We start from the raw sequence: 23874 nt of genomic DNA on the forward strand, positions 1-23874 counted from the left end.
CACCGAAGAGCATAAGCATACTATATATACTTAATTACATTATCATCATCAACCCTATTTATATGTCCCATTGCTGGACGCGGGTCTCCTCACAGGCGAGGGTTTAGGCCATAGTTCGCCACGCTGGCCCGACGCGGGTTAGGGACTTTACACGTTTTCCGAAGGTTGTAAACTTTCTTCGACTTGCAGGTTTCATCACGATATTTTACTTCACCGAAAATCTCATGATAAATTTCAAATTAAATTACAAATATGGTGTATTTTAATGCTAAATATTGATAATGTTTGCATAGTTACAAATATAAGAGGTTGATAGGTTGTCTGTATAACACGAGACAATTACTGCCAATAAAAACATACGCCTAGTAATGTTCAATGAAGTACAGATGTTAAAACCACAATACTTAGCAAAGAAAATAACAATTCAATCGAATTCGCGTTTTCTGTGTATCAATGCGTTGCGCGGTGCGATGACCGCCTTTAAATTGTTAAGTAAGCCGTTTATTGCGAATGTCGTGCGTCACAAGTTTCAGATATTTAAACTTATTTCGTTTTGCGCTTTGTTTAGTTGAATATATTATATAAACGATACTTTTAATTATATTTATAATTACTTGTGAAATATACGAAATCTTTTTAAGGTTTTCTCACATACGTTACGAAAGTAATATTTAGGAAATATATTCTAATGTATAAAGTTGCTAATAGAAAAGCATAACTAAATGATGAATCAAGAAAAATGCAGCACACATCGTCAAAGACGTAGACATGTGAACATTTATTATTAGTACAGAGCAAGACAGCAATAAACGCAGCGGTATCGATTGGTAGGGTGGGAAAGAGAAGGGAGACGCGTCACGCGTCGCGATAGGGGACTGCGCACTACGTAGATAAGTAGCAAGGTCATTTCACCTAGGCCCGACGGCAGCGGGCGGTGGCGGACTGGCGGCGGCGGTGCCACGGGCCCACTACATACATTTTAATATGTCTGCACCGCAATTGGTACCTACATTCGTGCAGTGAAAGTCGCTGTTTGTTCCGTTTACTGTTATTAACAGATTATTAAACCTTTTGTAATGCTTCTATGGGGTTTGTTTTGCTTTAGCTGAGAATAATCGGTGGCGTTTGGAGTAGTAGTTATATTTATGATTTTTACAATTGTAATATTTTAAGCTAAGGAAGTACAAATTACACAATTATGTCCACGATTCCCCAAAAATGTAACTCTTGAACCAATAGAAGTTAAAATAAAACTGGTCACACAACCCTTATTTTGACAAAGAAGTAAAAAATTGAATTTACCCCATTCAGATCCATCATCCTTTCCAGAGCGTATTTCAACAGTTCACAAAGCATTCCTAGCGAGATCTTCTTCATTGCTGGAGATCTGTAATCATACAAAACGAGAAACACCTCAAATTCACAATACACACACACTTGTAAACAAAACAATGGAAAACATTTTAGTTGTGTACATATATACATATAATACAACACATTGCCATTCTGCATGACGTCATAAAGGATAATATGGCGGAATTTTTGCGTCGAGCGCCATGAATGGAGCTGAAGCTGCACTAGTCCGGGTTCTTATTCTCATTGTTACTAACTCTAAAACAAAATTAATAATTTCTGCTTAGGAATAACCTTATTGCCATATAGTAACATTATATAACTAGAACGATAAATATCATCAAAACAAGTTGTCCTCCTCTTGGTCCTATCCCTCTACTTGAAACAGGCCCAAAGCGTCGTCTTCCAATCATCTCTATCACCAGTCGTCTGGTTCCTTGGTCTCGTCAGATACATATCACCTTTTACACAATCCATCCGTGATTACTTTGGTCTTCCTCTGCCCTTGAAGTGCTCCACATTAATATTTAACCCATTCGGGATAATATCATCCTGAACCATGTCCATACTACAATAAACATTTCGCTCATAACTTTACCTTAATAAAAAACGTATCAATTCGTAATTTTAATTACAAATACCAATAACGAAAAGCAAATTCTACTAACGCAAGCTTTAAAAAAAACATTTGCGCAAATCACAAACAAAATTAATTAATTAATCCATCCTACTCAAAATTACTACACAAAATACTTACATACATTAAACACATAAATAAAAAACAATAGACACATAAATTAATTTCATAGATTAGCGACAATCACTATATTTTTAAAGTTGATTCAGATTTGATCTGGATGCAATTTAGTAAAGTAATAAATGGATCAGGATTATTGCTTATTATTTATTACATAAGGTAGAAGTCTTCTTTGGGCAGTTAGACAATTATGACTAGTTTAAAAACAATTTATAGAAAATTATACATTATCATACCTAGTCTCAGAGTTTTCTGCTTGTAATATTAACAGGCATTCGGGGCAGACCCAATTTTTCTCTAAATTTATTTTATTCCGCTCTGGTCCACTAAGGCACTTGTAGTGGTATGACCGTGGGCACACTGAACATTGCATAGGATTGTGCACCTTCTCATTAGGTGCTAGTTCCACAGTGTAATGACATCGCCAACAGTATGGGTCTGCAGTTGGCTTGCTCAATTTTGCTTGGTCCTGATAAATAAAAATACAAGAGTTAAAATCTATATATACATGTATACACATAATTTGGCAGTTGTACCAATACACAAACCATTCTAAAAGAGTCATCCCAATGATCAGAGTGGCACAACTACAGTAAAAACTTGTTTGACAACTAATGGAACAAGATATTTTTATTATACGTGTAACTTGACATTTTTGTCAAATGATACTTCAACTTTCTTTTGTTATAGTATAAGAAAGGAAAGGAGCAAAAAGTTTTAAATACCTTCTTTAACGATATGACAAAAAAAATTAAGCATCTTGTAAAAACTAGGACCGTAACACTAAGATTAAACCAAACATGTATAGGAAAGGATTCCTATCTCCTACATAAGGCTGAGCTGTAAACATAAGCTAGATTAATATTCAAATTTATTTAGACAACTGCCATGTATGCTTTTTCATATGCAACTATAATGTATTAGCAAGCAGGGTTGTTGCTGATGCAGGTTTATACACATCAGCAGATGCTGATTTTTTGTCTTATGTATTTAATAAAACGCGAAAAATGTACATCCTTACTGAATCTATCTACATGAAAAAGCTTTATAGTTTCTTTGGTATTGTAATGTAGTAAATGATTTGAAGAATCAATCTGCATGAAAACAATCAATCTGCCTGGCTTAATCCTTATGGATTTTTATCAGTTTACTTTAAAAACAACAGCTGAGCTGCTTTTTTATCTTACAGTCTGTTTCTGGAAGGTTTGCAAATTATTCTAGCATGCCTTTTAGGTTATGTCACAACTCCAACATCCGTAATGAATATCAGCATCAATGAATGCGGATGTTGGTATGGATATTCATGCAGATTATCTGTGGATGCAGATATCTTAATGTATGCAGATTATCCATGGATGCTGGTATTTGCAACCCTATCAGCAAGATTCTACAGTTATGTGCAATTTGTATATTGAAATACTTACTTCTTCCTCAACCTTTTTCTTTTTGGGCAAGCTAAAAGATTCAGTGTCTTTCTTAATTTTTGATTCTTGCACTTCATCATCTGATGCCTCACCTTCCTTCTGAACTTTGCCTGTTACAGAATTCAAGAAATTCTTGACTTTGCTTACAAATTCTGGGTTCTGTGACCTCATTGATCTTTTGAAAGCGGTTTTATCTGACATTTCACTGCTGGTGCTTTTTTGTGAGTTGTCACTACCCCTTCTCGCACCTTGTATCTTATCAGCTTCTACAGAAGCATTCAAATTGGTAATTGAAGTGTCTAATGGTGTCCTAGACTTGCGTGTCTTACTGGTGAGCTGATTACATTCACTAATTATCTTAGATTCTTTAGCAGATTTTATAAGTGACTTAAGTTCCCGGCTAATGCTTTTATTATGCTCTTTCTCTGATATATCAGAATTTGTGTCAACCTGTGAATCGTTAGATGCTTCCTTGTCCAAGTCCATTGATAAAATAGATTTTGGATCTTCATCCAGTTTAACAGAAACAATGGTTTCTAGAGGTTTTTCAGAAACATCCTTTGCTGGTGTTGATTTAGGTTGTTCTCTCACAGGTGTTATCTTAATAGGATCTACTCTGCTCCAATTGATTTGATCTTTGTCTTGGGTTAATTTAGGTATATCTTTAGATATAATTATTTTAGTAGGCTGCTCTTTGACTGTAGTGACTTTGAGCATAGGTTCCTTAGGTGGTGTAGTTTTAGGCAGAGTTTTCTTTGATGTGGAAATCTGAACATTTTTAATAGGAGTTTTTTGTGGGCTTTTTGGAACTTCAGCTATAGTAGGAACCAATACTGTTTTAGAATTATCGTTAGATGGAGATTTTTGAGAGTCTGACTTAGCAGCAGTATCTTTAACATCTGCCAACTCCTTAAAAATCACAGATGCTAAGGATATGTTTACTGATTCTACAGATTTATTTGATGACTCTAAACATTTGTTTGGCGCCTCTACAGACTTGTTTGGTGATATTGGTACCTCATTACCTAACATTTTTTGTGTGTCTTCAGATTTATTAGGCGATTTTTGAATAGGGTTTTGTAACTGAAAAGGTTTTGCAGAACGCTTTATGATGATCTTTTTGATTGGTACTTCCTTTTGTAGTGACTTTTCAGCAGACTTCGGAGGCTGGCTATCGTCTGCTGGAGGCACTTCATGCTGATTATTTTTGTCTTTATTAGGTGATGAGAGTTCTTCTTTAACTTCCTCTACAGTGATCACAGTCTCGACATTTCGGTGCGGCGCGGCGATTTCCTGCACCTCCAGAATACAATCCGTGGTGGACGATACGCCGGTGTCCATGCGGGCCTCAGTATCCTCCTCCATCACCTGCGACAGAAAGCAATTAATATTTTTAGCACTGTTGTTGCTTAGCTTGTTGATAAATTAGGCAGATTTTGAACTTAGGAATTGAGCGCTACATCCTAACAATAGATATCTAAATATTGAGAGAACCGGTCATTACCCAAGCTCAGACACCCAGCCAGCTACATACCTACCTACTTTCAATACACACAGGCATACAAATACATCACGGACGTACCTCGCGTTGACTACACCGCTATTCCAAAACTGAATCCGCTTGGCTATTGAGTTGTGTTTGTTAAAAACGTCTACTATGTTATGTACCATTCATACAAGACGTAATTTAACAATAGTATTTACTATAATCTAGAAATTATAACACCAAAAATCCGCACATCGCCATCACACGAATCCTATCTTTATTCTTTAGTATGATTGGACAGCGAACAGATGGCAGCGCGTTTGCGTTCGTTATTTACTTGTATCTCACTCTAACCCATGTTTCTATCTCTTTTATTTCACTGTTTATAGCTTCTATCTCAGTTTTACTTACCAACGCACGTATTCTCTGTACCTTTTACTCTTATATACTACCTGATGTTAGCGCGAGGGCTTCGTGATCTGAGTGATGCTCAATGATGTCAATTGTATATAATCGATCGATTCTACTAAATATCTTCAAAGAAAATTATAATCGTATAGCAATTTTGAATACCTATGCTGTCATCCTGACGCTTTTTGCTGCAGCTGTCATTTTCGCAAATGAATTTTACAAAGGGATGGATTTCTATGATAAATTAACCAAATGACTGATTCTGCCCACTTTTGTACAGTAAAATGGAATTTATTGAGCTTATATTAATAAACAAATTGGACGGAGTGATTCTAAAATATCCACATCACGAAAATGTAGATGGAACCGTATGCATCACTGGCCATCATCTTATTTTGAGTTCTAGAAAAGAAGGTGTACGAGAGTTATGGGTAAGTGCCACATATTAATTCACCAATTATATTTTATTATTCCAAATAAATAGTAACCAGTAGTTTGGCGCCCTTTTGTCAATTGCGTTTGATTAATAACTAACAGCTGATTCTATTACACCCACTTCAACCCGATCGTGCTACACCGTTCTTCTACTAGTAAATGCCAAAATGCGATAATTGGTTGGCGCAAAAGCTGAAGCGCTGTCATTCAATACTTGGATGCAATTAGTATTTGCTATGGCAGCTTATCTCCAAAACGCCAACACTCCACTTTATTAAATTGGTTATCTGTGATGCTTTCTAAAGCCGTGATAGCCTAATGGTTTGACCAACCCCTACCTCTCAAGCAAAGGCTGTGGTTTGGAATCCAGGCTTGCACCTCTGACTTTTATGGAATTTATATGTGAAATTTAATTTTACCATGAGCTTTTCGGTGAAGGATACCATTGTGAGATTAATGTTTACAACCCTCGGAAAACATGTGAAGTCCCTAACTTGCATTGGGCCAGCATGGTGGACTAAAGTCTTAAATACTGTCACCTGAGAGTAGACCCGTGCTCAGCAGTGGTACTTATAAAATAGGTTGGTGATGTTTTCTGTATAATTGTAAATAAACATTATTTTTGTATTAAATGTCATAGTAAATCATTTAAAGGGTATCATTCTAAAATTCTATAAATACATGAAAATTAGAATATTGTAGTAATTTACATAAATTTGTTATAATATTTATGTATTATTTTGCAATTTAAGAATTAAGCACTGTGTTATTGTTGGCAACAAGCACATGCTTGGGTTTTATCAATGTAGAGCGGATTACCCTGCTACTTACAGTGCCAAAACTATGCATGTTGTTTTATTAAACTATTTACACATATGTATATAGAAATCAACTACTATATTTTGGCCAGCAGTAGTTAGGTACAAATGAAACATTTACCTATATTGTTCTTCCAGCTTCTTCACAAAAACATAGACAGCATAGAGAAGAAGGAAAATAAGCCAAACAGTGGAATTCCACAGGGAGGATCTCTGTTCCTTAAATGCAAAGATTTGAGAATTTTTCAGCTTGACATAGCTACCTCTACTGAACTGAATTTTATGGCTCAGACATTAGAAAATCTCTCCAGCTTACAGGACCCTACACTGTTCTATCCATTCTTTTATAGGCACATGCATCCTATTATGGAAAATGGATTTACTTTATACAGGTAAATGCTTGAACATTTATTATTAACCCGTTCATAGACAGCATTTAAATTGTACTTCATACCAAATGTTACTACTTTGGGCCATAGTGCTTATTGAGCATAATAGTTAAGCTTTATCACCAGTAAATGGAATTGATGGAGTTAATTTCTCTGAAGTATGAATGTTTTGTTAGTATTGACATACCCAATTAATTTTTTTTCTAACCCTTTCAAAATATAAGTAGTCTCATGTTTATTTTTTAAACAGCTTAATACAGTATTTAAATATGTAAGTACCTATAGAAACACAACAACAATATTATCATTTGAGTCAATAATTTGTAGCAAATACTTCACAGGAAATAATAATAATTTGTCAACAAAGTACTCAAATTTCATAAATTTAATAAATAATACATGTATTTAAATATGATTAGTTCCGAGAAGTCCTGGCATTTGTAGAAGTTATTAGTTATTATTTTGTCAAAGGTCACTTAAGAGCTCTTTTATCATAGTTCTTATTTTTAAACACATAAATGTCTTATTACTACATTACCTTAAATAATCAGTCCTGTTTTCTGTAACTACCTTGAATAACTGATTATTAAAATAAATTTGCTTCTGTAAGTTGCAAGATTTATAACAAAACTAATAACTTCCTACAAATTGACAAACTTAATAAGTTTGACTGTAACTTTTATTACGGAGATATCATTTTTTTTTCGAAAGGTCACTGAACTTCAAGAAAATTGTTTTTACCTGTATTTCTCTAAATATGTGAAACTTCCCTTTGTAAAAAATACAAATTTACTGTCTATTTAAACTTTATTAAATGTGAAAATCGTAAGTCCTTAAGCGCACAACAAAGTGAGAAAAAAATATTTTGTCAATTTTAAAAATATATTTATATAAAATCAACCGCACTAAATTAGCATTTTTTTTACCTTCAAAATATACTACGTTAATGTATCTATCGAATAAAGAAAAAATAAATGTTTATCTTGAAAGATCTCAGAGATACCGCATTTCTAAGGTTTTTTTAGATTTCTATGGAAATAGGGTTGTTACAATATGTATAAATTTTTACATGACTACGTGAATCAATGGAGGGTTATATGTTAAAACAACAACAACTACAAGAATAATATATTTATTTCGAATTATACGATTTTTTAATATTTTTGATGTGTACTAATTGTCGTATTCCAGAACTGTACTCAATGCTCAAGTCAGGATTTGAGCAGACTTGACAGACACTGGAAATACGACCCTAATGGCTAGGACTTGAGTATGATTTCTAGTGCTTTGAATCGTACTCAAGTCCTGACTTGAACATTAAGTAGAGTTCTAGAATACGACCCTCGCACGGTGAAATAAGTCTGTGATGGTCGTTTTCCGATCAAACTTTCTTGTATGGTGCTCTCGATATTAACGTCAAAACTTGTTCCTTGATTCACCGGCTTGTTCTGATAACATACCTATTGGTAATGTGCTACACTCAATGAATATAAAATATTGCACTTTGCAGACAGCATAAATCTCTCTTGTGTTTGTTGCATCTGGATTTTTTAATGGCAGCACTTATTACTGTAATTAACAAATCCGCGTTGAAAAAACATGCTACTATGTATGAAGTCTTCAGAAAAAATGGATAGCTTTGTATTTTTTTATTTTTTTGACTTATTGGCGCCTTTAATAGTTTTCTATCATAACATGAAATATTTCATGAAAAATCATATTTAATTTAATTAAGAGCTTTGTTTGAGAATTATCTTTGTAATAAACACATAAAACGAATATGTCCGCAACTAAGGCAAAATAACACACCTCCGGGGACAGGCCGATATGTCTATCTCGCTCGCACCTTTAGATTATTTTACAGTTATTTATTTCTATCAAACAGTGCTTTGGCTGGGGTTTAAATTATTAAAAGCTTTATAACGTTTATTTTTCTTCAATTTTATCTTGGAGCATGATTTTATACTTGACTTCGTATGTTCGTCAAAACCCGGTACCCGATACAAAGGCGCATTCCATGTTAGCAACGTACCGAGTTGTAGGTACAATATGTATCCAATTTTCCGACCTTTGAGCAAGGGTCATATACGGCGCACCCTATATATAAAATAAATATACAAGCAGTAAATAGGCAAGCACTCCTCTGGTTTCACGCCCAAAGAGTAAAAAATGTGGGTAAAAAATATTTGCTATTAAATACTTGTTAAGTTTTTTCAAATTTAATGATTTTGTTATAAAATGCTTCGATTTACCTAATTTCCTTATTCATATTCATTTAAAAACACCACAAATCACGGCTATTTGGAAGTTGTACTCTACTGTTTTAAATCAGGTCAGATCTACAATTTTTTGGAATGCCAATGTCCAAAAAATGACCTCTGTAATAAATTGTGCCACTTTAGAATCGGAGAGTAGGGTCACTTCCGCTGTATCACCAGTCCTATATGTTCATGACTATGTTACTGACTTAACTTTTAATACCAATAAATTACAATATTATAAATTGTGTGATACCACACATTTTAGACACTGAATACAAATTAAGCCTCCCTTGTTAGTGATTCATTTAATTTTCATTATTTGCTTTCCAGTGTTGAAGGAGAATTTACAAAAGTACTAGCAACAGAGGAGTGGCGTATCTCCCGTGTAAATCAGAATTACACAATATGTTCTGGTTATGCTAAGTCAGTGGTAGTTCCGAAGACTGTTGACGATGAAACGCTAGCCAATGCTGCCTCATTTAGACAGGGTGGACGTTTCCCGGTGCTCTCTTATAGGCATAATAATGGGGTAATTATTGTTTGAATTCTCGATCCAGTACTATATAACCGAACACATAATTCGTGTGACCTTGCATTTTTATTCTTACAGGGCTAGAATATAAAAATATTGTTATCATCCAAGAAAGTTTTCTCCTGTTTTACAAATTTTCAACTAGGACGAAATTATGTTTCATATACTACATTTAATAAAATTCAATATATTAATAAGTTTCAAAATTGCTAAATAATAGTTTTTGATAATTCTAATATTATTTGGTTTAAGCTTAAAATGCAAGGTGGCTCGAATTGAGAGTTAGAGGGTGCATCAAATATCACAATGTAATAGACCACTATTATCCATCTAATTATGTAACTTTATAGTGGTAATGATCTAAGTATATAGCCACTAGTACCAAGTTATATAATGTAAAATGAAAATTATTGTAAAAGAACAATTTTAAATAATTTATTTTTATTGAATATCATGATGTTTTTACTATTATGATATTCATCTAGTTTTTGTGAAAATACTTCACTACTTTGTTGTTATTATTGATATAAGAACAAACATAAAGAAAACTTGCTTCGAACCAGCATCTGTCGCTTCAACGTGGCTACGTGGTCCAGTCGGATCTAGGAAATTTTCTTTATGTTTGTGCGACCGTTTATATCTACAATAATTTTAATTAATTTTTCATGTCTAAATGTTTATAAGTTGTTAATAATAAATGTCAAGTGTTAACCAGTAAACCTTAAAATTAATAGGCGGTGCTGCTACGCGCTGGCCAGCCGCTTTATGGTCCAAAGCACCGGCGCTGTCGGGCGGACGAGGCGATCCTTAACGCTGTCGTCGGGGTCGGCATGAAGGGTGTTATCTATGACCTGCGGAGTTCTGGACTTATTTCACAATACCAAAGTAAAGGTAGGATAGTTTAAAAATAATGTTTGTTTATATGTAAGTTAAGAAATTTGCCTTATTATGTCTCCTATGCGATGTAAAGGTGATATTTTAATCTTTACTTTATATTGAAATACATGGATAGTCCTATACCTTCTACTTACGTTTTATTTATAGTGCCAACTCGCTATCAACTTTTGATTATAGTTGTATGGGAAGGGCACTATTACCTATGCAAGCAAACCTGCACAGGGACCTTGTCAGTCAGGTCCTGACCCTTGTGGGCCTTTTTTTTTTTTTTTGGTATCGGTGGGGAATCCTTTATGGATACCCCCGAGCCCGGGCGGCTCGGAGGTTACGTGGGAGTCCCGGCGCCCTGAAAAGGGCGCTGCTCCTGGGTCTAGCATGGACCCAGGGGTGTACCCACTAAACCCCATCGGTTTGCCTCTCGCCGGGTTTGTGCCGGCGCCGTGGGATCATCTCTATTTCACCACGACGACCCTTGGGGGCCTACCATAACCTTTCCAAAAAAATCTTATTTCAATGTAAGCATAAAGTAACCTTTTTATATTATTACTCATATTCGTACCATGACAGACCTGTCAACCAAGTAATGTATGCCTTAGAGGATGGAAAAAATAAAGGAAAGGAGCAGCCATATCTACGGAATAAACGTTCCTCTAAACCAAGAATGTACACCACAAATGACGGATTTAGTGTTGTACCGTAATCATAGATAAGTCAATATCGACATGCAAACGTATGGCTTGAATGTTGAAACTGTTGTTAGTAGTAACAACCGGGAACGGATGTCAAAGGGTACTCCATAAATGGTAAAAATGAGGACAGTGGGCATTTAAGATGACGTTATGTATTTTCAATTCCCGTGTTTGACATAAATCAATGTAGTGCTATGTATGTAGTCGGCACGCAGTAGTTAAACAGAGACAAAAAAATGTTTATGTTCTCAACGTCTAAATGCATCATATACATATAACGTCTGATTTATATATGTCAATATAACATGTCCTTTGGTTTCCATATTTTAATATTATTGCTAAAGTGATTGAAAGAACAAATGATTTCCCAATATTGTCTATTCCTTACTAAAAATAGGAAAGAAATAACGCTATATGAACGGTATAATGCCATCTCTTTCTTTTTTGATGTTCCGAATTGTCCTAAGGTAGTATAATGTTTAAGTACTTAATGTTATTTACATTCAGAGAATATTAACGGTTAAAAAAGAAAAGTATGTAATAATAAAATCCATTAAAATTACGTTGTTTTTAATTATTTTCCCGCATTTTCATGAAGAAAAATAAAACAAGCTGAGTCTTGATAGTTACGTGGTGAATTCGGAATTATAGTCTAGTGTCAACTGTTAGTGTCGCCAAGGAGCATATAGATGTCGCTGTTATAATTTTACGAAATAAACATCGCGTATTTTTAATTAACGACAAATTATTTCCTATGTATGTACTATTGATTAAAAAAATAAAGAAAATATTGAAGAGATTTATGTAAATAAATAAGTTCAACATAACTTTTACTCATTACAAATCAATACTTAGACAATCAATAATTTATAAAAACCATTGCAGACGGTTTTCAAAAGCCCAGTGCCTTGCATGATGTTGCGCGGTGTGCCAGGTACCAGGTGCGCGGGCGAGACAATAGAGATGGTGCACTCAATTGTCCAGATAGGTACCGGAACTGTTGACTCGCTCACCACCTGTTGTGCACTGTACAACTAGCAGTTCCCACCGCCTATAAACATGTATGTACAGTCAACGGAGCTCCTTGTGAATGAGTTCGTCCAGGGAAGTACCTTACCTATTTCTGCTGCCAAGCAGTAATGTTAGCATTGCTACGTTCCGGTTTAGAAGGGTAAGGGTGCTGATGAAACTGAAATAACAGGCACATGGGATTTGTCAACTTATGTCTCAGGGTGAGGGCGCAGTGGCAGTGCCCCTCAGATCTTTGCGATTTGAAGCTCTGTAGCACTGCAACTGTTATGGACAGGCGTGTAGCTTACTATCAGGCGCACGACTTCTTCGTCCCGTCACTTGATATTTTAAAAACATAACTTTTGTTCGAATTTTCGTCTCCAGAGCAATAGAACAATATCCACCGATGCCTAGCTTGATATTCTGCCGTCCGTACATTATTACATTAGCATATCAAACTGAATTATAAGGATTTAAAAACATATCTGTGCATCTAAATTTCAGGAGGAGGTACAGAGAGCAATGCCAATTATTCACAATGGAAAATCTACAACAGATCATTAGACGATGTCGACAACCAACAACAGCTGCTTGAGAGTTTTTCTAAACTTATTGAAGGTACTATTGCACTGCTGTAACACATAATAACAAGTCTGCTCTCTTGGGTTCAATTAACACATGCTTGAAATTTTATGTATTAGTTCCAGGTTTCAAAATAATCAAGAAATATTTTCGATAATTATCATGATAATTGTCCGAGATTATATAATATTATATTTGCTGATTCATAGTCTTGTCTCTTTATTCATGATTTAAAATGACAAACTCCGAGAAAACTAAATGATCACGAAGAAAATCCTTTTTGAAAAAGATTTGTTTTGAGACCTTTTTTAGGATTGACATTTAACCCGTTTGGATACATTAAGAATACAAACACATGACACGACATTACTAGTAATAGTAATTTGTTGTTCCAAATAATTTTATAAATATCAAGATAAATTGTCGAGGTCTATTTAACATGATAATTATCATTGACAAATATCATTTAGTGCCTGATTAGTTAAGCCCGTGTAGTTAGATGTGAAACAATTCAAACAAGCGCAATGCAAAATTCGATAATCGACAACAAATTCCTTCTCCTTTTTTCTTTGTTTCTAATCATAAAAAATATATTTGTTGTGCTATTTCTTTAAATTACAGCTTGCAATGATCGCGAAATATCAAGCGACAAATGGATATCAAAGCTAGAATCGTGTGGCTGGCCTGAGAGCGTTAGAAATTCCTTACACACTGCGTGCATTATCGCGCAACACATACACCAGGTATAATATAATATAAAAAGCTTCAGGCACAGTTTATCATAAAACAAAATTTATTTTTTCAACCGATAGGTATTATACCGTGCTTTGTTGATTTGACTCATGGGTTTCATAATGAAAAACAACCCACAGATGTGTTTTTAGTTTTGTATTGTCATATATTTAAGTTTATTATTCAAGGTCAACCCCCAAAAAATCAATTTATAGCGCGTGTCCTTAGTCAAACTAACTAACCGTCCGTCCTAACTGGCCGTTTTAGTACCAAACTACTTACGCACTTTTAGTACCAAATGCAAGCCACATAATTATATTTATATATTACGAAGTGGGCTGACATAAAATTAACTGATATAAAAACATTTTTATTTACATTAATTAATACATGTATATATATAATTATTATATATATATATTAATACAAAAAACGAACACTAAGAAAAAATTCCTTCAATTCAGCTGGATTCGAACCAGCATCTTCCAGCAAACCGTGATAGACGCTATGCCAACTAAGCCACGCAATGAATTAACGGACCTTACGAATTTTTCTATGTGCTTCTTGCAGATCTTTAGCGCCATTTTTATTTACTTTTTACAATACTAAAGGAGCTGCTTATATCAGAGTCATATTTATTTCTTGGAATGGTACACAAATATCTACTATATTTCTATCCAACAAGCATAGGTAATTGAAAATTTTTTGTTTAGCTTAAATGATGTCCGTTTGTTTACAGAAAGCGGAGCCTGTTTTAATTCACGGCACGCGAGGCGAGGATGCGACGTTGTTAGTTTGTTCAATAGTGCAAATTATTCTAAATCCCGACTGCAGGACTATAAGAGGGTATGAATTGTTTTCTTTCAATGAAGAATTATTTTTCAATTTATAGTTACTTTGCGGGAATACACTTTAATCATAATGACTGTAAATTCCTTTACTTCTCCGCCAAAATTCTTTCTCTCAAAAGTCTTTTATTTTTTCGTGCACTTAATTTTGCACCGAACAATCAACTACTCCTGAGGATGCCTTGTAAGAGGCGAGACACGTATCGGGTATATTTATAGTGGTGGTGTTTGTGATTACGTTTGTATTATTTATTTTATTAATTGTAAGGGGTGGGAAAATTCCATGATAGAAACATTGAAAATAATATGAAATATTGAACAGCTATGTTGCATGATTTAACTATCATTGGGTCCGCAGAGTAGCAAGGTAATGTACTTCCGTTTTTATTAAATATTCTGTTTCTGTTATTAAAAGAAAGTGAGTGAATGATAATATTAAAAAAAACATGTTTGTACGTAAAAGGTTCATAAAATGTTTGAAAAACATTTCAAGCACAAGCGATGCCAAATGGGCGTTGCGACGAAACATATAAATCAGAATGATATGCCACACGGTGCATTGAAACGCCACGCCACCGCAAGCAATTAGGTTGAAATAATAGCTTTGCGGCAACGCAACGCCCATGTGGATGTGGTATCGCTTCAACTGCACGCGCATTATTGAAATTGTGTCTTCGGTTCAGTGTGGTCTTTTAAACCACTGCTACTACAATTTTTTGACAATTATTTAGTAAAAACTGTGGCTTAAATGGCAACACTGCCAAAAATTTTACACATAATTTGTGGAAACATTGTTTAATGGCAAGACAGCGGGAAAAACCGATTGGCATACCGTTCTTTTTCGCTTTAAGGATTTAACTTGCCGGTTACACGAAGAAGACGAGTTTTATTCATACATTCTTAAGGTCCCGTTACTGCGTGTTGGTGTCCACTGACAAAGGATAAATGTTAGCGTCGGATCAAAACGATTCAGGCGTACCAAATGTTTATAATTATTTGATGAATAGAAATTAATATTTTTTAAATTTATTATCATGACGTTTTACTAACATGATTTTGTAAATAATATCAGTACAGAGTACTAAAAAAATCGACCTCGTTTGAAAAAGTTCGTGGAATTACATCTATTTACCAAGTTTTATTAAACCGGATTCATCTCCTAGTTTGCCACCCTTAGAGGTGAAATAATTTCCTCAAATTCTTCAAACCACTACAGTATATATGTATATATGGTATATATATAAGTATATATGGTACCCTCTTTCAACAAAAAAATTATCATCGAAATCAGTTCACAGTTATCGCGTACAATACATACAAATAAAAAAACATACGTCAGTCGAATTGAGCCTCCTCCTTTTTTGATGTCGATTAAAATACTCTACGAGACAACAACGACACAAACAAAATTCCCTCTGGCACTGGTTCGAGTTCAGTCAGATCGAATTTTTCTTCGTGTTGTTCAATCTTTGTGTCAATAATAATAAATAAATAAATAAATAAATAACGCACACACTCAACATAGCCCCGCACTAGGGAAACCCTGTGTCGCGGGTGCCATGGACACACACATAGACAACCACAAATTACACCCAAACCCACGAGAGAAATAATTGTAGGCCATACAACTATTTCTCCCGGCCCGGGAATCGAACCTGAGACCTCTGCGTGGCAGTCCGGCATGGTATCCGTTCGGCTACGGAGGCAGTTAAATAATAAATAGTTCTTTATTATGCAAGGCTGCAAAATTGTTATTTGTCGCGAGTGCTTTTATTGAAACCTAAGCAATCGAAGAGGCCTAAGATTCAAAAATAGAATCCTGAGCGTAGCGAGGGTTTCAAGTCACGAGATGCTAAACAACGTTGCTGCCGAGCGAAACACACAACTTTTCAGCTCACTATAGCGAAGAAAATAGTAGGTAGATGAAAGAAAAACAGTTGAACTATAACAAATCAGTTTTATTCATTCATACGCATTGACTTACAATTATATGGACGTCGGGTCCGCGCTAAAAAGTGTCCGCACTTGTAAGGCGCTAAAATCGTATACAGAGCGCGACACTCCGCTTTAGTCTTCATTTGTTCTACGGACAGCGCGATACTGCGATGACATAACAATTTAAATTTCGAATAGGTTGACTTGGGACATTTTTTTCGTGGTTTTTGTATTAGACCCGTCGTCCATTTATTTGTAAGTCAATGTTCATACGTCAAAAATAATTTAATAAACATAATAACTATAATCTCTGTACAGAGTACTAAAAAAACCGACCTCAAAAGTACGTGAAATTACGTCTATTTGCTAAGTTTTATTGAAATATCCCCTAGTTCGCCACTATACAGGACTTGACACTGGAGATAATAAGAATCGGTTCTCACTACTCAAAGTATATTGAGAGAAAAACGCCTTGAATTGGAGAAATAGCAAAATCAACCATTAAAATAATTGCTCCTAAATTAAAGTTTTATTTATAAAAATGAATCTTCATGCAAGCCACCCTTAAAGCTGGATGATTTTCTTCAAAATGAAATGGGACCACTATGGAAGTACAGGGGGTACTTCCATAGTGGTTCCAACAAAAAAAGAATCATGAAAATCGGTTCACAAATACCGGAGTTATCGCCGTAACATACATACAAAAAAAAAGAAAAAAAAAAGAACATACAGTCGAATTGAAAACCTCCTCCTTTTTTGAAGTCGGTTAAAAATTAGTTATCGTTGTCAATTTCACGTCAACAATAATAAGAACAAAATATACCAACGGATTTATATTACATAAGTAATGTACGACAAATCGTTTTTTTTTTTCATTGAAAGAAAAAGTTAGGTGCACCACAGCCCAACGTGAAGTTCGAATTTCGCTTTTACGCCCAGATTTCTAATGAGAAAGAAAAGCCTTTCCGAGCTAATAAGGTGTAATAGTTATTTTTGATACAAATGCGGAAAGTTAGCCAAGTGAAAATGACAAATCCGCACGTGTATGAAACGATGTTTTTTAATACATTTGCGAAAAAACTACATTAAAAGTAAAATAAAACAGTGTTAAAAAAAACTTTTCTAATTTTATTTCTTTGTCTGATAAAAATTCAAGAGTACAATGGGAACTGTGGCCAGTATTCAGTTTTGAGTGGCGCGGCGCGCAGCGGTCTCGCGTAATACTCACTTCCGGTCATTGTTAATAGACAATCAGCCATTTTTATGGAAAATATTTTGATATTTTTAAATGTAACCCGTTGTTGTATAAAACACCTATGCAATTTAAACAAATAAGATGTTTGTAAGTAAATATAAGTTTTAATGACGAATGACTTACGTCACAAAGCACATAAATATTTAATATAATTACAACCTCTTTAGTTCTATGCTTAAGACTTGAAACAACAGTAAATTAAAAAAAATGGGAAAGTAAAAAGCACTTGTGCGAAAAATCCAACTTTCGGCACGATTTGTAGTACGGAAAATACCATGTTTTGAGCAACTGTATTAAAAAATAAATTTTACCTCAACTATATGGCGGACTTTAACACACAACTAAGGCATTTAATATGCCTTAGTTGCGTGTAAAAGTGCAAATTCTTTTTAGACGAATTTTTATTTAATGAAAAATTGTTTGACTTTGTGTTTTCTCAGTAATACTGATATTTTTGAACACTATAAATTGTCAGATCATTTTGACACATTTGACTTAAATTGATAATACAATTTTATGAATTCCTCCAGATTTCAGGCCCTAATCGAGCGTGAGTGGCTGCAAGCGGGTCACCCGTTCGGCACTCGCCACCGCTGCAGCGTTTACGGCACTTCGCAACCCCGCGCGGCACCCACTTTCCCCCTCTTCTTGGACTGCGTGCGGCAATTCTTGGAACAGTTTCCCTGCAGTTTCGAATACCGACAGTCTTTTCTTATTACGTTATTTGAACATTCTTATGCTAGTCAATTTGGTGAGTGACAATGATATTAATTGAATTCGAATTTAAACCTTATAATTTTATAATTACAAATACAGAGTACTAAAATAACCGAGCTCAAAAGTACGTGGAATTACGTCTATTTGCTAAGTTTTATTGAAATATCCCCTAGTTCGCCACTATACAGGGCTTTACACTGGAAATAATAAAAATCGGTTCTCACTACTCGAAAGTATATTGAGAGAAAAATGCCTTGAATTGGAGAAATAGCAAAATCAACCATTAAAGTAATTGCTCCTAAATCTTAAAGGTAGGCGCTATTTATAAAAATGAATCTTCATGCGTGAACAGCCACCCTTCGAGGTGGATGATTTTCTTCAGAATTAAATGGGACCACTATGGAAGTACCCCCTTTCCAACAAAAAAAGAATCATGAAAATCGGTTCACAAATACCGGAGTTATCGCGTCACATACATACAAAAAAAAAGAAAAAAGAGAACATACAGTCGAATTGAGAACCTCCTCCTTTTTTGAAGTCGGTTAATTATTTCATTACTGTTGAATAATAATAATAACGCACACGCTCATAGCCCCGGGAGACTCTGTGTCGCGGGTGCCATGGACACACACATAGACAACCACAAATTACACCCAAACTCACGAGATAAATAAATGTAGGCAATACAAATATTTCTCCCGGCCCGGGATCGCTGCGTGGCAGATCAGCTTGGTAACCGTTCGGTCAAAGGCAGTTAAGGTGGTTATTAAGGGATAAATGTATATCGCCAATATAAATTGTAATTGTGCATGTTTATCGTATGAATAGAATAGAATAGAATAGAATCGTTTATTTCATGTTATCAATGTCACAATATTGCAATTGGAAATACAATGTCAAGGGATAACTATGATCGTCAGTAATAAAATTGTAATAATAATAATGAATATAAAATAAAGTAGTATAACTACTGCTTGTCGAATAAAAATAAAATTAAAATTGTTTCAAAAGAAACTCATCGACACTGTACAATTCAATATCCAATAAAAGGTTTTTTAGTCGGGGTACAAAACGTTTCATCGTTTCTAACACTTTTCAGGTCTGTGGGTAGATGTTCGTAGAATCGGGGACCTATTACCCGCGGATTTCTAGTTGCAAGTTCGGTACGGTGGGCAACGGATTTTAGTATTCCCGCGTTTCGTAACGCTCGGCCTCCGCCCGTACGTCGCTCATAAGTAGCCAAGTTTTGACGCGCATAAACTATTATATCATAAATATATTGTGAGTACATGGTCATTATATTGTATTTGTTAAAATGGTTTCTGCAGGTCTGACCCTTTTTTATGCCTACTATTGTTCTTAGTGCACATTTTTGAAGAATAAATACCCTAATCGACTCAGTTGAATAACCCACAGTGTGATGCCATAAGATATCAACGAATGAAAATATGCAAAATACGTCTGCCTCAATACCACATTGGAAACAAGAGGATGCAGTTTCCTCAATGCGTATGCAGCACTTCCAAGTTTTTGACATAGAGTTTGTATACATATGTGACTTCCAGTTCAAATTTGAGTCTAGCGTTAAACCCAAGCATTTACAGGTGTTACATAATGGAACAATGGAGGTGATAATTGGCCTTGTTATAGAATTTCGTCCTGAGAACAACATAAGTTTTGACTTCGATTCGTTAAGAATAAGTCCATTCGCAGAGAACCACTCACACAGCTGCTCATATGTGCAGGCTAATTTTTTTTCAAACCCGTTGTAGGTTTTAGCACACACTATAACGCTTGTATCGTCCGCAAATAGAACTATAAGTCCCCCTGATATAAAGTATGGCAGATCATTGATGAATGCTAGGAATAGTGTATTACCTAGGGCGGATCCCTGTGGAATGCCAATGGTGACGTCACCAGCCGCTGACCTAGTTGTTGTACCGTTTGTACTGACCTGAACCGTTTGCCGTCTGTTTGATAAAAAAGACTTTAATAGGTTATGGGCGACTCCGTTGACGCCATACACAGCTAACTTTTGAATTAATAAATAATTTTCAATTACATCGAACGCCTTTGTTAGGTCACAAAAAATGCCTGCAGTTTTATACTTATCATCTATACTGGTAATAATAGAATCTACTATATTTTGTGCTGCAACTACGGTGGATTTACCTTTCCTATAAGCATATTGTCTATCTGATAACAAATCGTTCATTTCAAAATGATCCATAATACTTGTTGATCTAATAGATTCTATTATTTTTGATATATTCTGAACTATGGTTATCGGTCTGTGGCTTTCAACATGGGTCACGTCCCCCTTTCCCTTAAATACTGGACATACACGAGTACTTTTCAAAATATCAGGATATATACCTTCTGTAAACATTTCATTTATTAAAATAACGAGTATGTCTCCAATCACTGGCCACACCGACACTAATATATTTATAGATATATCGTAAATGCCCAGCGTTTTTGACGTATGCCACTACACCCTCCAACGAGGCACGAGTGACAGTTGGAAGGCTGTACTGAGGAACATCGCATTCACCCATGCATTTTCTTAAAAATGACATTGATTTTTCTATATTATTGTGTAGATGTAATTTTGAAGTAATTGTAAGAAAATAATCATTGAAGTAGTCAGGTATCATGTCTACAGGCACAATGTCTCCCTTGTGAGTCAGTCGAACGTTTTGTTGGTGATTCCTAGTTGAAACCTCATCGTTCACAATCTGCCACATTACCTTACTCGAGTTTTTAGTACACTTCATCTTATTATCATTAAATACACGACGATCACGCAAACTCATAGATTTTATTAAATTTGAATGATGTTGGAGACATTTATTTAAAACATTATCGTGTGGAAACTGGTGTTTCATTGAGCAGAAATTATTATACATTGCAATGTGGTGGTTGAGTTCTTCACTCGCCCATGGAATAGTATTCCTCTTTAAAGATATTTTTTTAATAGGAAAATGAATATTAATATAATAAGTTAATACTCTTATCAATGAACTAAATTTTTCATTAATATTAATATCAGTCACATGAATGAAACTCCAATCACAATTATAAATGTCCATATAAAATAAATTAATAGACTCCTCTGCAAAGATACGTCGATGTATAAATTTGTTTACATTTTTGTGTTGCGTAACAGGTAATACGAATAGCTGTGCGTTGTGGTCGCTTATCGGCGTATCTAACGGAGAAACGGTTATGTAATTACAGTCATCGCTCGAAACTATCCCACAGTCCAAAGAAGTGCTACAAGTGTCACATTTGCGTGTAGGAAAATCGACAATATTTTTTGTATGTACAGGTACGTTCCTCTGCGACAGCGACCAAGAACGCGAATCACGAGACGTATACAAACAGACCACCAGCATCTGGTCATGGATCAACCAGCCGGATGAACTGACTACTTACATCAATCCGTTGTATGAACCAACCCCCACTGTTATTTGGCCTTCAGTCGCTCCTATGAGCTTTGTTTTATGGGAAGGTGAGTGGTTTAATCTGGGTTCTATGTTAATTGGTTAATAATTGTTCTATAATAATGTAAATTGAAGGTGGAAGCCTATAATTGGCATTTAGTAACAGTAGAGCTCCTTGTGAGAGAGTTCGTCCAGGGAAATACTGCCACCTTACCTATTTCTGCCGCCAGGCGGTAACGTGAGCTTTACTGCGTTACGGTTTTGAAGGGTAAGGGGGCTGGTGAAATTACGACGCGCGCAGCGGCAGTGCCCTCAAATCTTTACTTTTCAACGCTCTTAGTGGCACTGCAACTGTTATGTACAGGCGTGTCCTTTACCACCAGGGCCACATATACTTCCGTTCACTTGATAACATAAAAATAGTTGTTTGTTATGCAAGGCTGCAGATTCCTGAGCGTAGCGAGGGTTTCAAGGCACGAGACGCAAAACAATTTTGCTGCCGAGCGAAACACATAACTTTTCACCTCACTATAGTGAGGTATGAAAGAGAAACAGTTGGAACTACTTATAAAATCTTTTTTAATGAAAATAAAAGTTTATCTTCGGATGCATTCTGAATTTACACTACGTCAATTTTTATTCTTACTTGTACTTTTATTTTGTGTGATTAAGTTATTATTGAAATTATTTTAGTTTTTCGACGAATTAAAGTAATTCAATAAACACAATTAGTTATCATTGTCAATTTAATGTCAACAATAAAATATACCAAGGGATTTATGTTACATAAAACCTTTCCGAGCTAGTGAGGTGAAAAAAATATTGGGTCACTAAGAATGATATCATATAAGAAATAGTGATTCAGCGTTCGATTAGAATTCGCATTCGAATCAGAACCGTGACAATGTACCATAACAGTATGGTGCATTTACAATACGTGGTATGATCTTAACATAGTGTCAAGCGCGGCGTGCAGTACGCATCCATCCTTACGTAATACACTAATCAAGGCATCCATAAAGGTATTAGTATATCCCCCAGAGCTCTACCTACGCTGGCAGATCGTGCAGCGAACAGAACAGCGTGAAGAACAATACCGCGTCATTAGACAGCGGGAGCAGCAACTTCGTGCGCAGGCCTTGCAACTTCGAAGAGAGTTATTCGATCTCGCTCATCAGTATTACGGCTCTGAAACGAAGGAATTTGTATGCGATAAGTAACATTACATTATTATAGATAAAACGTATGTAAAGGCTACAAGGTACTAGCCCCGCTATGTCAGGGTTAGAAAAACTAACTTGTCGGAATTTAGTTTCAACACTAATGTTCACTTGCACTAAACTTAAATATATCTTAAACCAATGCTTAGATTGACAGACACTATTAACACAAAGTATTAAGAGAGTCTTTTGCATTGCAAGCATTGTATTAAGGCGAGATATTTGAACGCGAGCCTAGATTTTAGGAGGGGAAGTGTGGGGGTCACCTTTCGCGTCCCGCAATCAGCGCGCTGAAAATTAGTATGTATAAAATAAGAACAGCTGCAGGTTCTTTAGCAGGTTCTCTGTAGTACTTAAAGAAAAATTTTGATAATAGTAGAGCTCCGTGTGAAAGAGTTCGTCCAGGGTAGTACTGGCGCCTTACCTATTTCCGCCGTCAGCATGACTGTGTTCCGGTTTTGAAGGGTAAGGGTTGTCAACTTATGTCTCAGTGTGATGGGTGCAGTGGCAGTTCCCCTCAGATCTTTGCGATTTAAAGTTTTGAGTGGCCCTGCAACTGTTATGGACAGGCGTGTAGCTTACCATTAGGCGTACGACTTGTTCGTCCCGTCACTAGATATTTTTTTAAATCTCCATAAAAGAAATATGCGCATAATTAGATATTCTATTCTTAAAT

The 23874-nt window shown here is 35.4% G+C and overlaps 2 protein-coding genes across 4 annotated transcripts in view; one reads left to right on the forward strand and one right to left on the reverse strand.

Annotated features, from left to right (window-relative positions):
• LOC113233440 (protein kinase C-binding protein 1-like) overlaps positions 1 to 5165 on the reverse strand; it is a 30960-nt gene extending 25795 nt beyond the window's left edge. For all 3 annotated transcript variants that reach the window (XM_026468577.1, XM_026468576.1, XM_026468578.1), the window contains exons 1-4: positions 5117 to 5165; positions 3535 to 4902; positions 2347 to 2579; positions 1303 to 1387 (exon numbers count right to left, since the gene is read on the reverse strand). In XM_026468577.1, the coding sequence (XP_026324362.1) occupies positions 1303 to 1387; positions 2347 to 2579; positions 3535 to 4899 (1683 nt within the window). In that variant the 5' untranslated portion in view covers positions 4900 to 4902; positions 5117 to 5165. The remainder of the gene's footprint in view (positions 1 to 1302; positions 1388 to 2346; positions 2580 to 3534; positions 4903 to 5116) is intronic.
• A 533-nt stretch (positions 5166 to 5698) lies between these two features.
• LOC113233098 (myotubularin-related protein 9) lies at positions 5699 to 23614 on the forward strand. Its single transcript, XM_026468081.1, has 10 exons — positions 5699 to 5862; positions 6823 to 7076; positions 9665 to 9863; positions 10601 to 10757; positions 12968 to 13081; positions 13667 to 13788; positions 14517 to 14623; positions 18346 to 18566; positions 21864 to 22046; positions 23020 to 23614. The coding sequence occupies exons 1-10, from the start codon at positions 5716 to 5718 to the stop codon at positions 23196 to 23198; spliced, it is 1683 nt and encodes a 560-aa protein (XP_026323866.1). The 5' UTR covers positions 5699 to 5715; the 3' UTR covers positions 23199 to 23614.
• The last annotated feature ends 260 nt before the right edge of the window (positions 23615 to 23874 follow it).

The sequence above is a fragment of the Hyposmocoma kahamanoa genome, unplaced genomic scaffold, assembly GCF_003589595.1.
Source record: "Hyposmocoma kahamanoa isolate Upper Pololo Valley unplaced genomic scaffold, ASM358959v1 78, whole genome shotgun sequence".
In the NCBI taxonomy this organism is placed as follows: Eukaryota; Metazoa; Arthropoda; class Insecta; order Lepidoptera; family Cosmopterigidae; genus Hyposmocoma; species Hyposmocoma kahamanoa.

Bases quoted from the DNA above. Each gene is read 5' to 3' on its own strand.
- LOC113233098 (XM_026468081.1), top strand. From the start codon at position 5,716: ATGGAATTTATTGAGCTTATATTAATAAACAAATTGGACGGAGTGATT. The intron at 7,077-9,664 runs GTAAATGCTTGA...TTTGCTTTCCAG, and splicing joins AATGGATTTACTTTATACAG to TGTTGAAGGAGAATTTACAA. The intron at 10,758-12,967 runs GTAGGATAGTTT...TCTAAATTTCAG, and splicing joins TTCACAATACCAAAGTAAAG to GAGGAGGTACAGAGAGCAAT.